Source organism: Dendrobium catenatum, unplaced genomic scaffold, assembly GCF_001605985.2.
Source record: "Dendrobium catenatum unplaced genomic scaffold, ASM160598v2 fragScaff_scaffold_249, whole genome shotgun sequence".
Classification (NCBI taxonomy): domain Eukaryota; kingdom Viridiplantae; phylum Streptophyta; class Magnoliopsida; order Asparagales; family Orchidaceae; genus Dendrobium; species Dendrobium catenatum.
This window is the reverse complement of record NW_021318711.1, coordinates 2,309,008-2,332,689: the sequence shown is the minus strand read 5'-3', so window position 1 is coordinate 2,332,689 and position 23,682 is coordinate 2,309,008. Positions and strand designations below refer to the sequence as shown.

The 23,682-nt window shown below is 34.1% G+C and overlaps 1 protein-coding gene across 1 annotated transcript; it reads right to left on the bottom strand.

The window, feature by feature from the left end:
- Positions 1 to 653: 653 nt before the first annotated feature.
- On the bottom strand, positions 654 to 1,109 carry LOC110098746 (nuclear speckle RNA-binding protein B-like). The gene has a single exon (XM_020825662.2). It carries the CDS (start codon positions 1,107 to 1,109, stop codon positions 654 to 656), a length of 456 nt encoding a protein of 151 aa, XP_020681321.1.
- Between the last annotated feature and the right edge of the window lie 22,573 nt (positions 1,110 to 23,682).

Sequence of the window (23,682 nt, the reverse complement as noted above, 5' to 3'; positions counted from 1 at the left end):
TATTTTGATGCTTTAAGATGTAAAAAATTTACATTACAGTTTGTGCGCTCGATCAAATAATTTTTTTATGAATATCAATACATATTTTAGAGAACAGAATTTTCCTCAATCGAACCAACAAGCTAAAAAGAAATTCTCTTATCATTTAGAACTTAACTATCCTTAAATTAAAGCATAATTGTTCAAATTAGCATCTATCCATATTTCAAACCTAATCATCTATACTCAATTTATCTTTGGGGCCTAGAATTCCCTACATTTAGGTTGGCCATGCTCTCACAAACTTAATTACTCACATTAAAGCTTCGTTTGGGGGCTACGTTTTTTAACTGCTTTATAAAGCAGTTTTTTAGTATAAAATTTTTTTGAACTAAAAATTTGTGTACTAAAAAACAGCTTTAAAAAGCATCAAGAAAGCCGCCCTGAATAAAGCCTAAAACAAATACTAATATGACAAAATGTTGGCCATTAGCCTTCAGATTAATAAAACCTTTTCATATTAAGAGCACAGTATCATTGATATTTTCCTTCTCGGAAAAAAAAAATCATGATAACTATAAATGCAACAGGAATCATCTGGTATCAAATTAATCCACACCAACACAACTAGACTTCTCTCCCCAACTTTTCTCCAGCACTGAATTGCTGAATCTTCACAAAGAACAAAAGAAGCTACCAGGACTAGCCAAGAATGCAGATTCCATAAAGCTCTTATTCTCATGGTAGACAGGACTCAGCTCATGATGAAATAGATTAGAGTTCATAAAATCCATGACAGAAGGAGAGAAAAGGTTAGGAGATGATAATTCTATAGCTTCTGCATCATTCTCTGGCTTCAAGGCGATGATTTGAGAGTCTGTAGACGAAGAAGAAGAAGCTTTGGTATTGGTAGCAGTGGATGAGAAGCCTGTGAGACGTTGAACGAGAGACATGAATTCGTTTGGATTGGTGTGGATGACTTTGGGAGAGACTGTGTATATGATTATGGGAGGCTTGATGATCTTGTGGGAGTCTTTCTGGAGCTTAAGAGGAGAAGGTCGAGGTCCATGGAGCTGGTTTTTTCGCCCTAAAGATGCAGGCTTTCCTCTTGGTTGTAGAAAGAGATCCATGGAGTTGGGAAGACGAAGCTAGATAAGAAGTATGAGGGGAGAAGGGAAGAAAATAATAGTTTGGCGTGTGAGCTTAAACAGTCCCAAGGATGCTAATTTATAAGAGTAGGGATTGATGAACTGAATTTCTTGAAAAAAGAAAGAAGCTATTTAAAAATAAAAAATTACTTACAAAAAATAAAGGTTTTTCATGTAGAGACTTGATTATATTAATATATAAATAATTTTTTAAATAAAAATTGATGATAACTCTAATTTTATCTATCTTCAAATAAAATAAATGTTAAAACATATATTATAGATTAAAAATAAATATTAATTTATCTTAAATCATATAAAAATAATAGTAGAAATAGCCAACTTGAAGAGTTAGCGTGTTTTATTGTTCTTAGTGTTTTTGAGTGATAATTAGTTGAATTGAGTGACATGTGGATGATGGAGGTGTCTTCATAGCGCCATAGCGGTTAAGTCTTAGTCAAACTTTATTAGCTCTATGTAAGATGATGAGAGCAAGTGATCACAAAGATTAGATTTGGGAAATTTTTTATGAACCGGATCATTAATGAATGAGAATTTTAGCGTAAATTAATCGACTTTTTCATATAAAAATCGGTTTATTTCCAACTAAAAATCGGCTTTTCCCATTAAAAAATTGGTTTTTTTCATGTAAAATTTGGGTTTTTCAACTATTGTGGCTAAAGGGTGCTTAACTAGCTCTTCCATCTCTTCACATGTCTGCCCCAATTCTGCCCTCACAAAAATTATTACGTGCGAAGTTCAAATATAGAGTTGTGTTCGAACTCTAGTCAAATCAGAATACATGGCCAATACACATTAATACATGGCTAATACATGTTTTTTTATATTATTGTGAATAAACAGTCAATACACAGCTAATACATAATAAATACACAGCTAATATAGAATAAATATATAGTTAATACACAACAACAACATCAAGCCTTTGTCCTACTACGTGGGGTCGGCTACATGAATCCTTTTTTTCCATTGTGTCATGTTAAAAGTCAAATTCTTATTTAAATCTAATAAAAAAAGATCATTTCTAATATTTTCTAACCAAGTATTTTTAGTTCTACCTCTGCCTTTCTTAATATAAGTTAAATCTAATAGCTCTACTTTCCTGATCGGGTAATCGAAAGATTGTCGTTTTATGTGACCAAATCATCTAAGGTGACTCTCTCTAATCTTATCTTCCATTGGAGCTACTACAACATTTTCACATATATGCTCATTTCGTATCTTGTCTCTAAGGGTAAAGCCATTCATCCACTTGAGCATCATCATCTATGCAACACTTAATTTAATATAGTTAATACACGGTAATATAAAAACTATATATTTACCATGTGTCATATTTGATTCGACTCCGAATACAACTCTACGTCCGGACTCATATAATAATTTCTCCGGCTCTTGTGTTTATTTATTTTGAAATTTTCTTCATCATAAAACTCTAAAAATACTCTATGATGGAGAAATGAAGGATTTGATGAGATTTTGACAAAGAAAATTGGTGTGCTACTCTTTAGAGGAATGCTTAATTTATAGTAAACTTCAACACTTTGAAGGAGTTTGGTGATTTTCTCTTGCTTGCTACTTTGATGAGTTGTAAAAATAATATGTTATTTCCTTAAATCCTATTATTTATTATTATATAAACCTTCTCACATCTAACCATAACATTTACAAAATCATTCCCTAGCCTTCCTCAACCCTAAAACCCTACAAAACCATCCAATGAAGCTTTTGGCCATGCCATGATTCAAATAGGCATAATATTGTTCTAACTCCCATTAGACCATTCAAAAGCCCTCGATTAAATAACTAATGCTTCAAAAAAATATTGGGCACATTCATTCAACTAGTGAAAGAATTTTAAATCATTGAAGTTTCCACATTTTCCCTCACTAAAATTTTAAACCTCAACTACCACTCTTTTACCTAAGTTCTCATCTAACACTAATTTGGCCACCATTATTCATAAAATCTAATTACAACCACTCCTCCACCAATCCATCCAATGATTCTTCAATATTCCTCTTGACGCCCCAGATTTTAATGAAAGAATTAAAATTCTGAACTTTTTTTTCTCAACCACAATACCAAAAAAAAGGGAAAAATACAAAATAAACTAGAGCTATATAAAAAATTCAAAATAATATTAACAGTTTAAATGTGATGCCCTAAAATCTAATTTCTTAAGGATTTTCACTAGTATCCAAAAATTATGAAAAACATTGTGTAATTAAAATACTACGATCTCAATGCTATGACGAATACAGTTTATGATTTTGATTTATAGTGACTCCAGTGAAAAAATATTTAGCAGAGTCAATATGCGGGCTATTACAATCTACTTACCTTAAAAAAATGTCGTCCTCAACGTTTCATTTAAGGATTAATGCATAAAATCGATATAAACCAAATTTATACAATCAAAACTCATACCAATTATCATGCCAAGAATAGCAGAGAACATACCACAAGGGTTGAAAGCCCACAGTTCACTAAGCATAATGGATAGCAAGTCCACAACAAACAACAACACAGAGTAGAAAAATAGAAGAAAGCATGTTTACTTTACAGAAAAGATTTAACAACTAAACAAATTGGATATAAAATTGCATAACACAATCAGAAATGAAAATCCATAACCAAGAGACAACATAACAAAGGCTACACAAAAATCCATGAACAATAAAATTACATAAACCACAGTTCATATGGCAAACTGGATAGCAGGTCAATAACAAGCAACAGAACAAAGGCTGAAAGCTCATGACTCACAAGTCACAAGTCATAATGGATAGCAGACCATAAAGGCTGAAAGCCCATAACTCACATGGCATAATGGATAATAGACCACAAATTAAGGTTGAAAGGCCACAGTGAAAGGAAGAATGCATAGCAATTCCAGAACAAACAACACAACATAGTATAAAAGATAGAAGAAAGCAGGTCCACAACTAACTAAATAAAATAATTGACAGCCACAAGGTTCTTCATCATGGATAATACCAATATTCATTATAAAATATAAATTTTATAAATAAGAACTTCCATACCATTTATATTGTAATGTTTAAGATGATATATTCACTGAGTCATTCACGACTCCAATTTGGTTTCCGTCGAAATCTAAGGCCATGATGATACTGCTTCAAGCTCAGAGACTTTTGTATCTATAACCAAAACAACAATATAGGTTAACATATTTAGTAAATTAAACTATAAGTAAGACATGTACTATTATTACCTTGTTCACCATACAACCAATCTTAGAAAATACCAATGCTTCAACAATATCATGTTCCAATGCACTTCGATATTAGTCTATAATTCTATCACTATTTCTAAAAGCACTTTCGGATGCAACAGTAGATATTGGAATGCACATAACATCACTGGACATACTCAATACATGATGAAATCTGTACTTATTACCTTCCAATACTGTAAAATATCAAACTCACTATTTTTATCTAGCTTGGGTTCATCTAGATATATTTTATGTTCCAACTTTCTTAGCTTGTTACCTCACCTCAAGGGAATCATAATCTTGTGCCATGAGTCAATATAACATATGGTCAATAATAAATGAGTTCATATTAATGATCAAAGGTTAATCTTGACAAAATAACAACAGATTATATTAATGGAAGCTAATAAGCTATCATAAAATTTAAAGTGGAAAACTAGAACTAAAGAAATTATGATTTAATGATGGTTGTTGACTGACTAGTTGAGGGAGTCCTTTATGAATTTTGGGAAGTTTGGGATGCAGTGGTTGATGCTTCGTTATTTGCGGTTGAGTAATTTGAAAACAATGTGTATAACCTCTCTTTAACTTCTGAGAGCCTTTAATATATTTAATGCTCTCACGCACCCTCATAATAGAAGAATCAATTTCCTTCAAACCTTCTTGAATAATAAGACTAATTATATATACATAACATCTCGTATGAAAGAATTCATTATTGCATAGAAGACCACTTTCAAATTTAAATGGTTTCGTAGAAAATCAACATAAACGATATTTGTGAAAGCATTGTCAATAGTAATTCTGAAAAGCTTATTATCAAGTTTCCATTCAAGCAAAAAGTATTAAAGTTTCTCAAACAAAGCTAACCCATCATGAGGGGATAACATGAAACCAAAATTTATGATCTTTTTTCAGTTGCCAATTATTGTCAAAAAATATGCAGTCAATCAAATAAAACTATTTGTGTTGATGGAAGTCCACAAATCAGAAGTTAAAGAAATTCTACTCTTACAACTAGACAGCAGAGCTTGTATTTGAACTTTTTCATTGATGAACATTTTCTTACAGTCATGTCTTGTAGTATTTATATGTATAAATTATAAATCAAGATGCAGGTAATGAATTAATGCTCTAACACCTGCTCATGCATTCCACACTCTGAAATTGGAGATCATGCATAAATATGCATGCAGTAAATAAGCTACGAAATTCATGATAATCAAACTTATTTTCAACCATAAAAATAGAAGTATTGGAGTTATTTTGAAGAATAAGTTGACCAATATCATGAGTGTCCATTTTCTTATAGTTTTGCAGGTGACTTCTCAAATTTCACGTACCATTTTTACTATCACATAGGTAGATTTCCCCACCTTTCTTACATTTAAAGCGTTGTTTGCCATCCTTTGTAATTGACAATATTTCAAAATATTCCCAGATCGTACAACCATCCTCCTTTTCTTCTTTTGAATTATTTCCTCATTTCTTAATGTATTAGCATCACCAGTTTCCCCCACATACGTATTATTATACTCATCACTATCAAATTCAACTCCATTATCAATAGGAATGCACTCAATATGCTCAGAAGGATTACTTACAATAATTGTATTAGAATCCTCAATCTAAACACAAAATTATACATTTTTTTTAAAAAATAAAGTATGAGAATCTTGAAAATTCATTCACAAGACAGCTACAAGAATGAATGAATTAGGTATATAAAACTTTGATAAATTTAATCTATTGCATATTAAAATAAACCACCCCACTATGACACTATTAGGGATTAGATGTATTAGTACTAGCAAAAAGTAAAACTAACATTATAATGGATTCCAAATCTCCCATAATAACAGTAACACTAGTTACACGTACTACTCTACAACTGTGCAACATAGAGAATAGAGAGTAACAATAATGTATATCTTTTTGCAATACTAACAAAAATTTATACTATGTCATCACATAATTTTCACTACACAAATAAATCTAGAGAGCTATAATAGATAGAGTCAAATGACTCAATATATCATCTTTTCTAAATCTTAATAAAAAATTAAAATGTTTTATATAAACCAATCCATAAGATAGTGAAAGAATTAACAATATCTCATTATCTCAACAGTAAACCCCTGTAACAACATCTGATTAAATGAAAAATCTAAAATAGTAAAACTCAAAATCCTAATCTCCAAAAGCCTTTCAAATTCACTTTAAACTCCCAAAATCAAAATAGCCAAAGTGGAGCAAATCGAAAGAATAGATATTCAATAAAAAATCTTAAAGAGAACCGTTCAATGTAAACCGGAAACACGAAACTGGCGAAGCATAAACACATAATGAGTTATTCACAATATTACAAACCGAGATAGGAGGAGAGATTTAGAGAACTTGCAATGGAAAATCGAGAGAAAGGGGAAGCTGGTGGAATCACAAGAACTCGAGAAGCCGTGCCTCAGACTCACTTGCAGTCGCGCTATGAAACCATAATAACAAGCTTAAAACAATAATCCTAAAGGGTTTAATACGACGGGACTTGGGAGCCGCGGGGTATGAGTCGATGACTAATAGAGTAATAGTCTAATACAAGTTAGTCGGGTTAACAACGAGTTTTTGGGTTGACCTGAAGTTGACCCGAATTGTAAACGGGTCCAAAAAAAAGGACAAGAACCCATCCTGTTTCTTTCATAGGTTTACCATAACCTGGATTTTCAGTTTCAGGTTGGATTTTCGGGACGTGCCAGTAATTGACACCCCTATCAAAAGCTATCCAAAATGAAATCTTTGGAGAGTGATTAACTTTTTAAGCCTTTCTTATAATGTGCATTATTCTCCTAGAATATGCAATTACAGAAGACTTTTTTCAAGGAATGTTGAATAATCTTCAAGCATATGCGTTAGAACTCGTGCCCTCCTAAGAGAGAGTGAAATCCCCAACCACTAGAGTACTCAGGCAATCATGATTAGCAAAAAATATGAGCATGCATGTAGTATCCTCTTAAGATAGATTTAAAGAAATGAGATAATATTTGGCTGCCTAATATCTAAAACTTGGCTATTTATAAAACTACTATAATACATCTATTAATAATATTACACTCAAATCTCGAAGAGCATAAAATAATTGCAATCTTTATTTTTTTTTTTCTTTCATTAAATTCTTAATATTGTCATGGCATATGCAGATTACTACAACACTAATTTATTATTTTTCTTAGATATTAGATATACAAATTATAAAAATAATAATAATAATAACAGCTTGCATATATTTTTCTTAAAAAATTATGCTTGATGTGGGTAAGAGAGAAAAGAAGAGTTATATCTTGAGCAAAACACATTATAAATTACAACTAATTAATTGAAATATTGGTTATTTGTCCAAAGTAAAATGCCCAAAAAAACTAATAACATTTATAACCAATTTAAGCTTTATTTGTGATAGTTTTCTTATTACTTTAATTTTTGAAGAAATTTTTAATGCAAAAATTTTTTGAAGTGAAATTTTTTGTACTTAAAAGTTGCTTTAAAAAATATTAAGAAAGCTATCCAAAACCTTTAGTAAAAGTTTTCATGAACTGTTTTGTCATTAGCGACAGCTCTTCTGCTTGCTAATCTGAAAGACAAGGTCGCCTATTATGACAGCATCAAATCAAAACAAATATAGGAATCAAACATCTTAGGATCTAAAGCCGGCAATTACATTTCTACTGGCACCTGCTACAGAATCCATGCATTTCTTAATGTTCTTTTTGCTTGGAAGCATTTGTTAGCCATTTCTACTTAGAAATATCTGTAACTACATTGTTGAATTGAATAGCAGTCGTAGAAAGATAACAATAAGACAACTGTCGAAAAGAAAAGGCCAACACATGCTTCAGCTGAAAGTCTCCTTTAAAGAGTATATCAAATTTTTGCAATATTTATATGTGTGGAGTGTTGATCAATTGGATTGCTATGTTGTCTCAGACCTCCGGTTTCTCGTGCTTGCTTCCTACTTGGGTTATGGTGCTTTGCACCCAAATTTTTTTCTCAGTACAATGCCCAGCCAGTGCTGTATAACCGAGCGCCTTGGCGTTATGTTCCCGAGTACCTCTGCGCTAAACGATAGATAGCAGAGCGTCGCAACGGAATAGATATGGCGCCGCAGCGGATCAAGACAGAGGTTTGAGCGTCACAGCGTCTCAAACTGGCGCCATAGTGCTACGAGACGGATTGGACGGTATTCTTTCTCGTTTTTATGAAGGGTTGCGTCCCTTGGGATTATTTTACTTGGCTTTCTCTTGTATTTTGAGTGTGTAGAAATTGAGAATGTTACATGTGAGAAGAAAAGCAATGAGAGAGAGAGAAAAGAGATCTGTACTTATTACTCTCAATTTTAATAGTGGATTTCTTGGTGTGGTGTGGCTTTTTGGGTTTTTACCTATTTTTTATTTTTACATGTTAAATCATGGTGTAATTTACTTTTCCATTGCTTTTACTTTCTTCCTTGTTTTGTCGTTGTGGTGTTTACTCATCTCACCAACAAATATATATATAATGAAAGCATACAAAGTACATGTTCATTAAATTTTTAATTATATGTAAGTACTACATACAACATAATAATAACTATAAGATATATTTTAGCCTAAGGCTTCATTTGACATTGCTTTCTTAATGCTTTCGAAAACAGCTTTTTAATTAAAACTTTTCACGAATTAAAAAATTATTTTAGAAAGTAACGAAAAAACTGTCCCAAACAAAGCCTAATTGAAAGCATTTGATTTAGGGCTCATAGAAATAGTCTGCATTTGAAAATCATTCAAATTTCAGCTTGAAATTATTCTCTCTTATTGATTTTGGATTTTGTACATATTTGATGGCCTAAGGTATCTAAACCAACCAAAACAATAAATCAACAAAAAACTGGCTTGGCCTAACTCATCTTAAAGTTCTCCTATCAAGGATAAGAGTTGGATCTATGCAAAAATGATAAGAAACTTTAGAGTTTCTCTATGACCTAAATTAAGAGTGATAAATCCTTGAGAATTATTTCTGCTAATCTAACTAAGAAAAAATCTGTTAGTAGTAACCACCACAATACTATTATCAGCGACTAGTTGGGTTGTCAAATTTCTAAGTGATTTGCAGCCCTTGGCTGTTGGCCAATCTAATTGAATGGCTTGTGGAGTAGTATATTAGGGTGTGAGAATAAGTTTTGGGTCCTCCTTGCCGCTTGTTCGGGTGCTTTACACTCGAAAAAGTGCTCCAAAGCTGTGTACCCAAGTGCCTCGGCACTGCGTAGTTCGCTTGGATTAAAGACAAAAAGCGGAGCACTGCAATGCTTAAGATCTGGCGCTGCGGCACTGTCATGCAGACTAGAGACAAAGCATTGAGTGTCAAGACTATCAAAATAGCACCGCAACACTATGAAGCTAGCTAGACAGTTTCTTTTCTTGTTTTTCTTAAGTGTGGCATCTCTTTGTGGTATGTGTTGTATCTCTTTATTTTTTATTGTGTGAGAATTGTGTGAGTGAGAAGAGAAGCAAGTAGAGAGCGAGTGATTAGAAAAGAGATCATTAATAATTTATTTCGATTTTCATAGTGGATTTCTTAGTGTGGTGTGGCTCCGTTTTTTTTTTTTTTTTAGTTTTGAAAATTCTCATGTTAATTCCTAGTGTTCTTTACTTTTCGCCGTAATTCTATTTTTCTTATTTTTATCATTGCGTGGTTTACTTTCATCCGCAACAATAATGAATTTGGAATTTTTGGTGAGGAGATGAGGTCTATGATGGGATCTAGAGGATGAGAGGTTGTACTAAACCTTGATTAATGAAGTAGAGGGGCTGAAGGTTGGATTAAAGGAGAAGGCTCATAAAAGAAGATTAGAGGGCTTGCAGGATGATTGGAAATTATGCTAAGAAGTATTGAGAAGAATAGAATGAGTTGCCATAGTGTTGGAGACACAAAATAAATTTTGTTGGATAACTTGTAGTCCCACTACATAATGCCAAGATTTGTCCACCATGCTCTGATATCAAGGCTTCATTTGGAACAGCTTTCTTACTGCTTCATAGAACATTTTTTTAGTACAACAATTTTAATTTTGGTACTAAAAAGCTGATTTAAGAAGCAGCAAAAAAGTCATCCCAAATGAAATCTAAATGAGTATTAAAATAACTTTGTAAATTGAAAATTTAATATTTCATTGTAAAAAAATGTTTATTTATAATATTCATTATAATCATCCACTAAAGATGAAAAATTAAAATATAGAAATGAAAGGAAAATGATGTTGGCCACATTAATAGAGGCATCAAATTACCTGCCCTTTCTATGCAAGATTACTCTCCAATGTATGATCACCAACTTCTCATACAAACACATGAATGCTATAAAGTTTTAAAATATGAATATAAGAAAAATAAAAAATTACATGATTTAAAAAATTGAAGCACTAAATGGGCCTTGGTTGGCTAATGGGCTTAGTATCTTTCTTTCTTGAATTATATTGGAATTGGGCTTGTAATATAGTGAATGGTCTTTGTGGGTTACTTTGTTGCTCCATTGGGTCCACTATAACATCCTCTTTAATTTACTTGTTTTGAGAGGTACATTTAAAACCTGAAAGTTAGGTATATTCCATGTGAGGCATTCTAATGAAGTAATGAGATAATTTTGATAAAATGAAAAAATATATATATTTAACAAATATAACATTATAAATCATATTTCTTTAAGAGATTTGTGCACATGACATCAAAATCTTGTTGTTGGATACTTTATTTTCATGATGTTTGTATGTCAAATTTAAGATCATGAATCCTAGAATAAGATTTTTATGTTAGAGGCAGTGGGTGCAATTTTCATATTACTAATTATATTTGGGCTTGGATTAAGATGTTCATTGAATTGTCGAGTTAATGCATTTGCAATATGAGGTAGTGAAAATTGATTGAATTATCATTACTAAAAATGAGTGTTTATTGTAGCAATTTGTAGCAGTGATAAGTAAATTGTTGCTATAGCTAGGCCTTCCTACCAGTTTTAACCGCTAGTTTTGTCTGCATTATGTCCCCACTTGTATGGTTCACCATATTAATAGAATGAAAGCCCTAGAGCTGCACTTCTCTCCTTTGTTCTTCACAAAAATCATCTCAGGCGTGCCGATGCCATCACACAGTTGTCGTTCGATTGCTTGCTCGAGACCTTATAAAAAAGTAGTTGTCATCGTCATTCAGGTGTTCAAACCTTTATCGTAGATCTGAAGTTGCATCAATCTCTACTTCTCTGTTTCTATCAGATCAACCTCCAATTCTCTGTCTCTGAACAATCTCTAAGCAACTAGTTGGTAAGGATTTTATGAGGCTTTTAAGGATTATTTTTAGAGTATAAATGCAAATTTATACTATAAAAATGTTTGTGTTAATATATATCAAGATAAGTATATATTTTTGCAAATTTCTACTATATGCTTCAAGCAAAAGTATATTCCTTTGTAAGAAAATGTGGGTTTTAGTATTCTTGCAAATAAGAGCGTTAACTCATTAAAGGCCTTCAGGTTATAATACATTTGAAGCATGATCCTCAAACAAGACATTCTCTTTTCATAAATTTTGAATTGTATAGGAAAGTCAAGACCTCATGCATGTGTACTAGTTTTATCTATTAAAATGATTATTTTTCTTGATATAGCAAATTAATACAAAATGTTCTAAGTTTTTTGAAGTATATGCATGCTATTGTAAGATTATGTGCTATTGTTAAATCCAAAAGAATTCTCATAGTAAAATTTGCCTTCTTTCATCCATTAATGATAGATGAAAATAGATACCTAACTTTAATCATTCCAAGAATGTTAATGTAAAACTTCCCATAAAAATTCTTTCTTCAATCAAAATCTAACTATCCTATTCATAGAGATAAAAAATTAGATTGATAGTTAATGTAGCAACCCAAAAGTTTAAAATGAAATTATTTGAAAAAAATGAAAAATTTGAGTTGGGCACTATGACTCTATGCTTACGGGCATTGTGGCTCAAGGGGGGAGTAGCGCTGGGGTCCTAGAATTCATGAGCACGACGACGCTGATGCTCTATGTTCTATAGTAACTATGGAATAAGCATGGGACGTCGGGTTGGTGCTGACAAGGACATTGAACCCAAATCAAACAAGCTGCTGGAATCATTAACCGGAGTGGATCAACTCTCGCCGCCGTCAAACAGTCACTGCCAAGCCACAGCAAACTCGCCTCCACTTATTACTGCCACCTGACCACTTTATGTAACAGTCAAGGGCATTTTAGTAATTGACTACTATAATCGATTCACTTATATGTACATGTAATTGGCTTTAGTGATAAATCAATGAAAATCAAATATTTACTGTTCATCTTCTTCTTCGTTGTTATGAGTTCGTCTGAGCTCTCTCTCAACAACTTCTTCATGGTATCAGAGCCATACGCCTAACGTCTTTCTTCTTCCATGGCTGATTCTTCGGCTTCAGTCCCCAGCACCCCACCTGCTGCCGCTGTTCTTACTTCAGATACTTCGGCTTCTCCAACGGAAATACCTATCCCGTCTACCCTCAAATTTCTTCTCTCCAATGTTAAGAACGTCATCAATGTTCAACACCTCCCCGAAAACTATCCCACCTGGCGCTCCGCCATTTATAAGTTGTTTGCTGCAAACAACTTCTCCGGCTACTTGGATGGAACCATCCTCTCTCCGCCAAAGCATCTGCTAACGGCTACTGGTCAGTTAACAATCAATCCTCAGTATTCTAGCTGGACTCTAATTGATCAAAACCTGTTGGTCGCATTGTTTTCAACAATCTCCCCGCCTATTCTTCCATATGTTCTCAACTTGGACACCTCTGCTCTTATCTGGAAGACGTTGGAGCAACGGTTTTTCTCCACAAACCGCTCTAGAGTTATACAACTCAAGAATGAGCTGCAGTCCCTATCTATGCAAAACAAAAGCATGACCGACTATCTCGCTTCCATCAAAACGACCATCGACAATATACGCGCCGCCGGCGGTTCAGTCGATAACGAAGATGTACTTCATTACATTCTTAATGGGTTACCACCCTCTTATCAGTCTTTCAAGACCACTATCCGGAGCTCCCTTCATCCCATTTCCTTAGATGGTCTCTATTCCCTCCTCCGCAGTGAAGAAGTTCATCAGACCACTGACGCTCTCCGCGATCTCTCTTTCTCAAATGCAGCCACTTCAGAGAATCAACTGGCTCTGTATTCCAATAGAGGACGTTCACGCGGTCGTGCCTCCTCTGCAAGAGGACGCGGCCGCTTCTCCCCCAACAATGCCGCACGAAATCTTCCTCGTGCTCCTCGCTTCGATGGCGACTACCAAATCTGTGGAAAAAGGGGTCATTCTGCGGAGAACTGCTGGCATCGCAGAAATTTCAATTACAGCTCCCCTACCACCAATTCCAGTGTCGCGCTCATGGCTGAGTCTGACCCTCCACCTTGGTATCTTGACAGTGGTTCCTCTGCTCATTTGACACCAGATCCTCTTCCCATTACCCAGCCCACTCCCTACTCTGGCCGTGATCAAGTCTTTGTCGGCAATGGCACCTCTCTGCCAATTCAAAATGTTGGTAATGGGTTGCTTCCTACGCCCTCCCGTAAGCTTCTCCTCAAACACCTTTATCATGTTCCCAAACTATCACACCGTCTAATTTCTATCTCTAAACTCACTCATGATAACAACTGCTCCATTACCTTTGATAAAACTAGTTTTCGTGTTAAGGATACGAAGACCAAACAAGCTCTTCTCTGCGGACGATGCCTTAATGGTCTCTACCCTGTGCCTTCTCAACCTTCCATAGTTGCTTCTCACACAACCACCGCTCCATCTCGATCTGTTGTCTGTTGGCATCGTCGTCTCGGCCACCCGAATACTAAAATTATGTCTGCTCTTTCCAAAGCTTTTCCGTCTCTTTATATTACCTCTTTCCGTTCTATTTGTAATTCATGTGCTCTTGCAAAGAGTCACCGGCTTCCTTTCTTCCCCTCAAACCATGTATCTAGCTCTCCTTTAGAATTACTCCATATGGATGTATGGGGGCCGTCCCCTATTTTATCTAGCAATGGATTTCGTTACTTTCTATTAATAGTTGATGATTGCACAAAATATTCCTGGTTATACTTGCTCAAACAAAAATCTGAAGTTCCCATAATTCTCATTCAATTTATCAATAAAATTGAGAAACATCTTCAATCCTTTGTTCGCTCGCTCCGTAGCGACGGAGGCGCTGAGTTCAACAATAAAACCTTACAAACTTTTACAAACAACAGGGGCATTACACACCAATTCACCTGTCCTCATACCCCTCAACAAAATGGCGTCTCCGAGCGCAAGAATCGTCACTTACTCGACACTGCTCGTGCGCTTCTCCTTGATGCCTGTTTACCATCCTACTTCTGGTCTGACGCCATCCTCACCGCAGCCTTCCTCATTAACAGACTACCCTCACCAAATACGTCCTCCAAATCCCCATACCATCTTCTCTATAAGACTCCGCCTGATTACTCACTCCTTCGTCCATTCGGATGTAGGTGCTACCCCTGGATCAAACCTCTCGCACCACATAAATTATCCCCGCGTTCTATACCCTGCATTTTCTTAGGATACAACGAAAATCAGAAGGGATATAAATGTTTTGATCCCATCACTTTCAAAATTTTCTCTTCCCGCCATGTTGTTTTTAATGAAAATTTATTTCCCTCTGTCCCTCCAATCACGTCGATCACACCAACCTCATCCACCACTCTACCATATTTTCCTCCCTACCAACCTACAACTACATTCCCAGCCGACATCTCTACTCTCACTAACTCCACTTCTCCGACCACGATAGCTACCTCCACTTCGTCTTCCCCTGTTCCTACTTTAACTACCCCAACCACCACCTCTTCCTCGCCCCACTCCTTCCCTATCCAACCCCCACCAAAACATCCAATGCTTACCAGATTCCAAACTGGCCATCTTAAACCCCGCACCATCTTTGATCTTTCTCACTCATTACACACACCTCCTACTTGCTTCACCACTGCCAACAAAGATCCCAACTGGCGTCGAGCTATGTCCACTGAGTTTCAAGCTCTACAAGATCAGGGTACTTGGTCATTAGTGCCACTGCCGCCCAACCAGACGATCATTGGCTGCAAATGGATTTACAAACTTAAATTCTTTGCCGACGGAATCGTCGCTCGGCACAAAGCGAGACTTGTCGCTCAGGGCTTTAAACAACAGTATGGTATTGATTATCTGGAGACATTCAGTCCTGTGGTTAAATTTACAACCATGCGCTTATTCCTTCTAGTTGCTTTACACTACAACTGGTCAGTTCATCAACTCGACGTGATGAACGCCTTCCTACACGGGAAACTGGATCAACCCGTCTACATGTCTCAACCCTTGGGCTTTGAGGACACGATGCATCCTAATCATGTCTGCCTCCTCCACAAAGCCATTTACGGGCTGAAGCAAGCTCCCCGTCTCTGGTTTGCGATGCTATCTGCCTATCTTAGGCAACAACAATTTTTACCCAGCTCGGCAGACCCGTCTTTCTTTCATTACCACCATGACAAAACGCATATTTATGTACTTGTCTATGTTGATGACATCCTAGTCACTGGTAATGACTCTCCATTTATCCAAATGCTGATCTCAAATTTACAAAAGCAATTTCATACCAGAAATCTTGGACACCTATCCAAATTTCTTGGCATCGAATTTCGTTGCTACGCCGATAGCTACCACCTATCTCAACGTTCTTACATTCTGGATATTCTCAATCTGGCATCCATGACCAATTGCAAACCCCTCCTCACACCTCTTCCCTCCAAATTCCCAACCGATCCTTCTCTCCAGCAGCCGTTCGCTCAGCCTGAACTCTTTCGGACAATTGCAGGCTCGCTTCAGTATCTTACATCGACTCGACCAAATATCGCCTTTGCAGTTAATAAATTATGTCAGCATATGCACTCTCCCCTGCAACTGCATTTTCAGCTACTTAAACGCATCCTGCGTTATCTACAAGGCCCTGTAAATTACAGTTTGGTTCTCCCTAAAACCGAACTCACTCTCTCAGCATACTCCGACTCCGACTGGGCAGGGGATCCATTGGATCGCAAGTCTACCACTGGATATTGCTTATTCTTCGACACTGCTTTATTATCTTGGTCTGTTAAAAAACAAACAACGGTCGCTCGTGTCACGACCCGACCTGAGACGGATCCCGCCCGCACTAGGACGCGACCAGCTTAACGAACAGACAGACCAGGATCTGGCTTTGGAATTTATTTCGGAACTGATTCTTCTAAATATTTCAACTCAAAAACAACACACGCGTAGAGCTACTATGAAACATCAAATGCAGCGGAACAAAACATCTATATTTTTCTTTCTTTTCCTCAAAATAATCATCTACAACTACAGACCATGGCTCAGACAGAAAGAAACAGAGCAGAAAAGCCATGTCTGTACAAAAATCAACAGTACAAAATAATACCTATAACTTATCAGACTCTGAAATCTAGTCCTGGACCTCCTTCCCTTTCCCAGAACCTGAAAACCACCAGAAAACAAGAGTGAGCTCAACAGCTCAACAAAGCAACAAACCTCCAATCAAAACTTCCAGAATCCAAAACCAAACACATCAAACCAAAATCCACTCAGAAATCGGAACAGAATCGTATCTCGAATCAGAACAGAATCAAATCAGAACTTATACGGAAATATATCAAAGAAGAATCGGAGTCGTACGGATCAGAACAAACAGATCAAATCAGAATTTATATGATAGATATGAACTTCACAATAATTTTGGCTGTAATATTATTGAATTTTACTAGGAAAATTGGAAGTTATGATTTTCTAAAGTAAATGCATTATATTCAAATTTTATAGGTTTATTTGCATTTCATGAATTATTGCATTTCACATAAGATATTGACTTATATTGCATAGAAAAATGACATGACTAATACGAGATAAATATGAAAATTACATGTATATATGCAAGAAAGGCTGGTTGTTAACATTAAATTTATATGAGTTGACTCTTAAAACTTGATACCCTACATTGAAGGAGTGGGCCAATGGATATTCCTTAAAATAAAATATTGGTGGTGTCATCCTAGTTGAGGACTAAATTATATTGATAGGTAGAGAGTGATGACTCTTCATTTATTATTGAAAGCAAACTATTAAAATAAATGATTAATATGCATAATGGAAATATATGATTGACAGATAATGATGGATTAATATGACAAATGTGTAACAAATAAAGTAATAAAAATACCATATTAAAGTTAGATGTCTTGCATTATATTCACAATCACATTCATGATTATATTTATATGACAGTGCATTGAGTTACTTTGATAGTAAAATTGATATAGAATTGATTGAACTAACCTTAATATTTACAATATAGCATAATATACTAACATAGTCTTTTAATTGATAACCCTTTTTACCATTTTTTATAGTTGATAGACCTCTTTTTGGCTTTGTTGATCAAGTTGATTTTACTATTGATCGAGTGATACAGAATTTATAGATTGCTTGTTCCTTACATTGATAGACTTTTGATTTTTTATTGATATGGACTGAAATTGGATTATGCATATTAATTTTTTTTGTTTTGCATTGAATATAGTGATAACTTTTAGTTACTTGTTGGGCTATGTGCCCATTATATGATTTAATATGATTTCAAGTAAATGTAAGAAGCCTGTAGCCTGAGGCTAAACAATAATACTAGTTTAGTTTTATTTTAGCTCTTTAGTTTTATATGTATTCTTTTATATCTTGTAGTGGCCATTGTATGTACTCTTTTGGATTTCAGACTTTAAAATAAAATATAAATATTATCTATATACATGTAATCATGTTTTTTTATTTTCTAATATTTTCCTGAACATAATTAATTAGCTTTAGTTATCAATAATTTGGCTGTTGAAGAATTAAAAAGATAAAAGGATAATAAAAAATAAAAGAAATAATATTCTTCCACTTTAGATCCCGAGGCGTGATAGTTAATTCCTCCAAATGAAAATTTTAATTTTGTTTGAGGGTCCAAAGTTCATCAAAGTTAAAATATAAAAAGAAATTATTACAATATAAAAGGTAAATGGGATCAATTAATAGTTAGCTTGAGAAACTACTATGGATTAAAAAAAAGGAATACAACAAAGGAGATACCTACACAAGTCATAATTGTTGCATCATAATTTGGACGTTATGCATATAGAGAAAAAAAATGTCTGTAATAATTTCATTGCTACGTTACTTGATCTTGATAAATATAATAAGAATTTATTGCCAATGCTTTCAAATTACGACTTCATTTTTAAATGTATAAAAGTTGGATAATCAAATCAAGATGAAGTTGCTAGTACAACGAGGGAGTTGGTTATTTTTATTCGCTAGTCGAAGCAAGAAATTTATCAGGAAAACTATTATAGCCGTGTAAATCATGCATCAACAGATACTTTCATTCAATGAACGATGTAAAGAACCACATTATGTCTCATAGATTTTTCATCAGATATATTTTCTGGAATTGATATGGGGAGGATTTTATAACGAATATATTTGTAGGTGCAGAAAATGAAGCTACTGGTAGTGCCTCTGATTTTATAACACTAAATATTAAGACATAGTAACATGACATTGAAAGATTATTGAGAGATGCATTTATTCCAATCCATGAATCAATTAACTTAGCAGATCATTAGCAAAACCATGCTCAATATTTAACTAATAATGTTGAAAAACTATCGAAGTTATTAGAAGGTGCAGGTGCAGAACTATATCTTGTTAGAAACTTTCAAAGGTATCATTCATATTGCACCTATTTCATTTGAAATATCTAAATTCGTGGACTTCACAATCTTTTGATAGGCTGTTAGAGTTATTAATCAAAGCCTTTCATAAGGAGACTTCATTACCCAGAAATAAATACGGGTTGAAGAAATCCATGAAGGCTTTTGATCTTGGTTATACAAAGGTACACAGATTCTTAACAATTGCATGTTATATTGGGTTGATACGTCTGATCAAAATGTATGTGCAACTTGTAGAGCATTAAAATGGGTTCCAAATCAAAGTAGTAATATTGCATATGGAAAGAAGGCTAAAACGAAGGTTGCTAAAATTGTTTGATATTTTTTCCTTGATTCCTTGACTACATAGATTATTTAAAAGTAAAAAAAAAAATTGCAGATGAAACTGACATGCTACACAATGAAATAGGGATAACATGTTACGACACCTAGCTGATGGAGAAGCATGGAAATTATTTGGTGACCTAAATATCCTAAATGACGACACATTAATTTTCTTAATCTTGAACTTTTTTTTTCAATACTTCAGTATCATAATGCCCTCTAAATTAAGTGATATTGGACTCGTTGGATTTCTTTTGTTGAGCCTCTCATTTTGACTATATGCACGAATAATTCAAAGATCATTTAGTCATCCAAATAATATCATAAAACTTTTAATCATACTTTAACTGCTTGATTTGGGCTTATTTGGGATCAACCAGACCACTTTTAGTTTGAGTTTGTCTCATCTAGACATCCAATTTGATTTTGATCTCACTAAAATTAAAATTAATGGCCATGATTTTAAATCTATAAGCTTTAAATGCTTGATTTGAACTCATTTGAACTCAAACCATATCACTTTTAGTTCAGGTTTGTCTCATCAAGACATCCAATTTGATTATGAGCTCGCTAAAATCAAAATTTAATGGTCATGAATTTAAATCAATATGCTTTAATCCAAAGATTGCATCAAGATTTAATTTTGATTTGATGAATTTTCATATGATAAATAATTTGCCCTCTATTTTTGCACTTTAATTTTTGTGGCATCCGGAAATATATATTAAGTCTTTGAAAAATTCATTACACAAACTTATAATAAAAAAAAAAAAAAAACATAATTGCTCCATGAACATCCATATTGCTTGAATAATAAATTTAACCTTCTATGGAGTTGACACTTCAATAGAAGTAACAAATATTAGAAATTTTGGCTCTATACATTTAAAAATATCCTAAAATTAGTTGTGGAGGTTTAATTGTCCTTCTCAAGTCGTATACTTTCTAAAACTATTGATTTCAAGGGGGGCTATTTTAATTACGCTATTAATTTAAAATTTTATTAAGTTGTTTAATTGATAAAGACCTTTGAAATTATCATATACACAAAATTTGTTTCATAAGATCTTGATGAAAAATTGAAAATAATAAGTCTTAAAGATCTTAGCTTTGCTTAAAGGATTTAATTTTGAATAAGTTATTTTTAGTCAAAGGATACTAATTTAGACTTCAAATCAATTAAAATTTAGATTATTATCAATTGAGTTTCAATCTGTTAGATTTATTGTATATGCATGATAGAATAAAAAAATTAATAACAAAAAATTCTAATATAAAAATTACAATAAAACACTTCTAATGTCAAAATTACAATAAAATTCATATTTGGTCATATGAATCTTTTAATGATATTTCAATATGAGAGAGAGAGAGAGAAAGAGAAGTTTATTTTAAGATAGAGATTTGTTATTATTACTAATAGAATTTGAAGATGATGTATAACTACAAATACAACAACAAAAACAACATCAGGCCTTTATCCCACATAGTGGGGTACCTTACATGAATCCCTTATCTCCATTGTCATGTTAATAATCAAATTCTCATTTAAATCTAATCAAGAAAGATCATTTCTAATATTTTCTAACCATGTCTTTTTAGGTCTACCTCTACCTTTCTTAACATAAGCCAATTCTAATACATATACTTTCCGAATCGGGTCATCGAAAGGCCATTGTTTTATGTGACCAAACCATCTGAGAAGACTCCCCTAATCTTATCTTCCACTGGAGCTACTAAAAAATTTTCACGTATATGCTCATTTCGTATCTTGTCACTAAGAGTAAAGCCACTCAGCCACCTGAGCATCCTCATCTCTATAACACTTAACTTAATATTATACTTTTGTTTTAAGGGCCATCATTCTGCCCATAAAGTATTGTAGGTCTCACCACCATCTTATAGAAATTTTCCTTAAGTTTTAGTAGACTTTTCTATCACAGAATAAGCCTTATGCATTCCTCTACTTCAACCAACCAACTTGAATTCTGCTAATAATATCCTCATATATTTCACCATCACTCAAAATAATAGACACAATATATCTAAAACGTGTACTCTTATTAATGGCTTGATCGCCCAAAATCACAATCCCCTCATTAGATCTATTACTACTAAGCTTACATTCCATAAATTTAGTTTTAGATCAACTCAAACGAAAACCTTTAGATTGTAAGGTTAACCTCCATAATTCAAGTTTACCTCAACTCCCTCTCCAGTCTTATCAACAAAAACAATATCACCAACAAAAAGCATACATCAGGGTACAACCACTTACAAATGTCTAATGAGAACATCCATAGCTAAAGAAAAAAGATAAGGGCTTAAGGCCGATCCTTGATGTAATCCAACTGAAATAGGAAAATATTTTGTCAAACCACCTTGTGTTTAACCACAAGAAACAGCTTTTGCATACATATCCTTAATTACTTGAATATAAGCATTATAAACCCTTTGTTTTATAGCACTCTCCATAACACTTCTCTTGAAACTTTATCTTATGCTTTATGTAAATCAATTAATATCATATGTAGACCCTCCTTATTCTCTTTATAATTCTCCATTAAACCTCTCAATAAATGTATAGCTTTAATAGTAGACCTACCCGACATGAATCCAATTTGATTTTGAGAAACATTAGTATCACACCACAACCTATGCTCCATAACTCTCCCATAGTTTTAAAGTATGACACAATAATTTAATTCATCTATAATTCACACAAACTTGTGTATCACCTTTATTCTTAAAAATATGAATCAATACATTCATTCTCCACTCATCTGACATCTTTTTAGCCTTGAAAATAATATTAAAAGTTAAGTAAGCCAAGAAATTCCTTCATCTCCTAAGCATCTCCACACCTCTATTGGAATATCATCATGTCCAACAGCTTTTCCACACTTCATTTTCTATCATCATGTCCAACAGCTTTTTCACACTTCATTTTCTTTAAAATCTCTCTAACTTTAATTTTACTAATACTTAGATAATAACAAAAATCTTTATTTTCATTTAGGGTGCTAAGGTCACTAAAGTCAATCATATTCTCATGATATATCTTCATTGAAAAGTTTAGCAAAATATCTCATCCACCTTTGTTGAATATTTTTTCTAATAAAAACATTTTTTTTTTATTTTCATCCATAATGCACTTCTATTGAACTAAATCCTTACTACTCCTATCGTTTAGTTTGGTTAACTTATATATATATATATATATATATATATATATCTCCCTCCTTACAATCTAAATATATATATATATATATATATATAGCTTTCATCCTCCTCAGTATCTAATATATTATATAAATCATTAAAAGATAAAACCTTTGCATCGCATAATGCTTTCTTAGACTTAGGGGTGTTATAATGGGTTTTCGGGTCGAGTTCAGGTCAAACTTGAAATTGACCTGGTGCAAAAGGGTTGACCTAAACCCAACCCAATTTTATAAATGGGTTGAAAATTCAGACCAAGACCAGAGTTGTGGGGTTACAGGGTTGACCTGACTCGACCAACGAACTAGGAGCAAAATATGGATGCGCGCGAGTCTAGGTGAGTCGGTGCATATCCGGATGCGAGCGTGGGCATGCCTCACTAGTGCTGGATGTATGGAGAGCAAAATTTGATGGCCTGACACGACCATGGGTCATTGGGATGGTGGGAGGGTTCGCAGCTTGGTGGCGCTGCGTGCGACGTGTGAAGAGCGGAGTTTGGAAGCGAGCATGAGCCCATAGGAGGGTGGAGTGTTGGAGCCCGGGTAAGCCGATGCAATGCGGAGGGCGAAGATACAGAGTCTGGAAATGGGATAGATCGCATTGCAGAAGGGGAGTCCGGGGGCATCAGGTCATTTCGTGTTTCCGGGTCAACCCGAACCAAACCCAATTTTTTAAACAGGTCGGAATCTCAAACCCAAACTCGACCTGTATGGAAAACAAGTTAACATAAACCTGAAATTTTCTAGGTCGAGTTTGGGTGGGTTTTCATGTCGGGTCAAATTTTGACACCTCTTCTTAGACTCCTTGCTGGCCTCTTTATATATTTCCCAATCATTAGAATTTTTATTTTTAAATCAATTTTTGTAACGAATCTT

Coding starts and splice junctions, on each gene's coding strand:
- LOC110098746 (XM_020825662.2), bottom strand. CDS start 1,109: ATGGATCTCTTTCTACAACCAAGAGGAAAGCCTGCATCTTTAGGGCGA.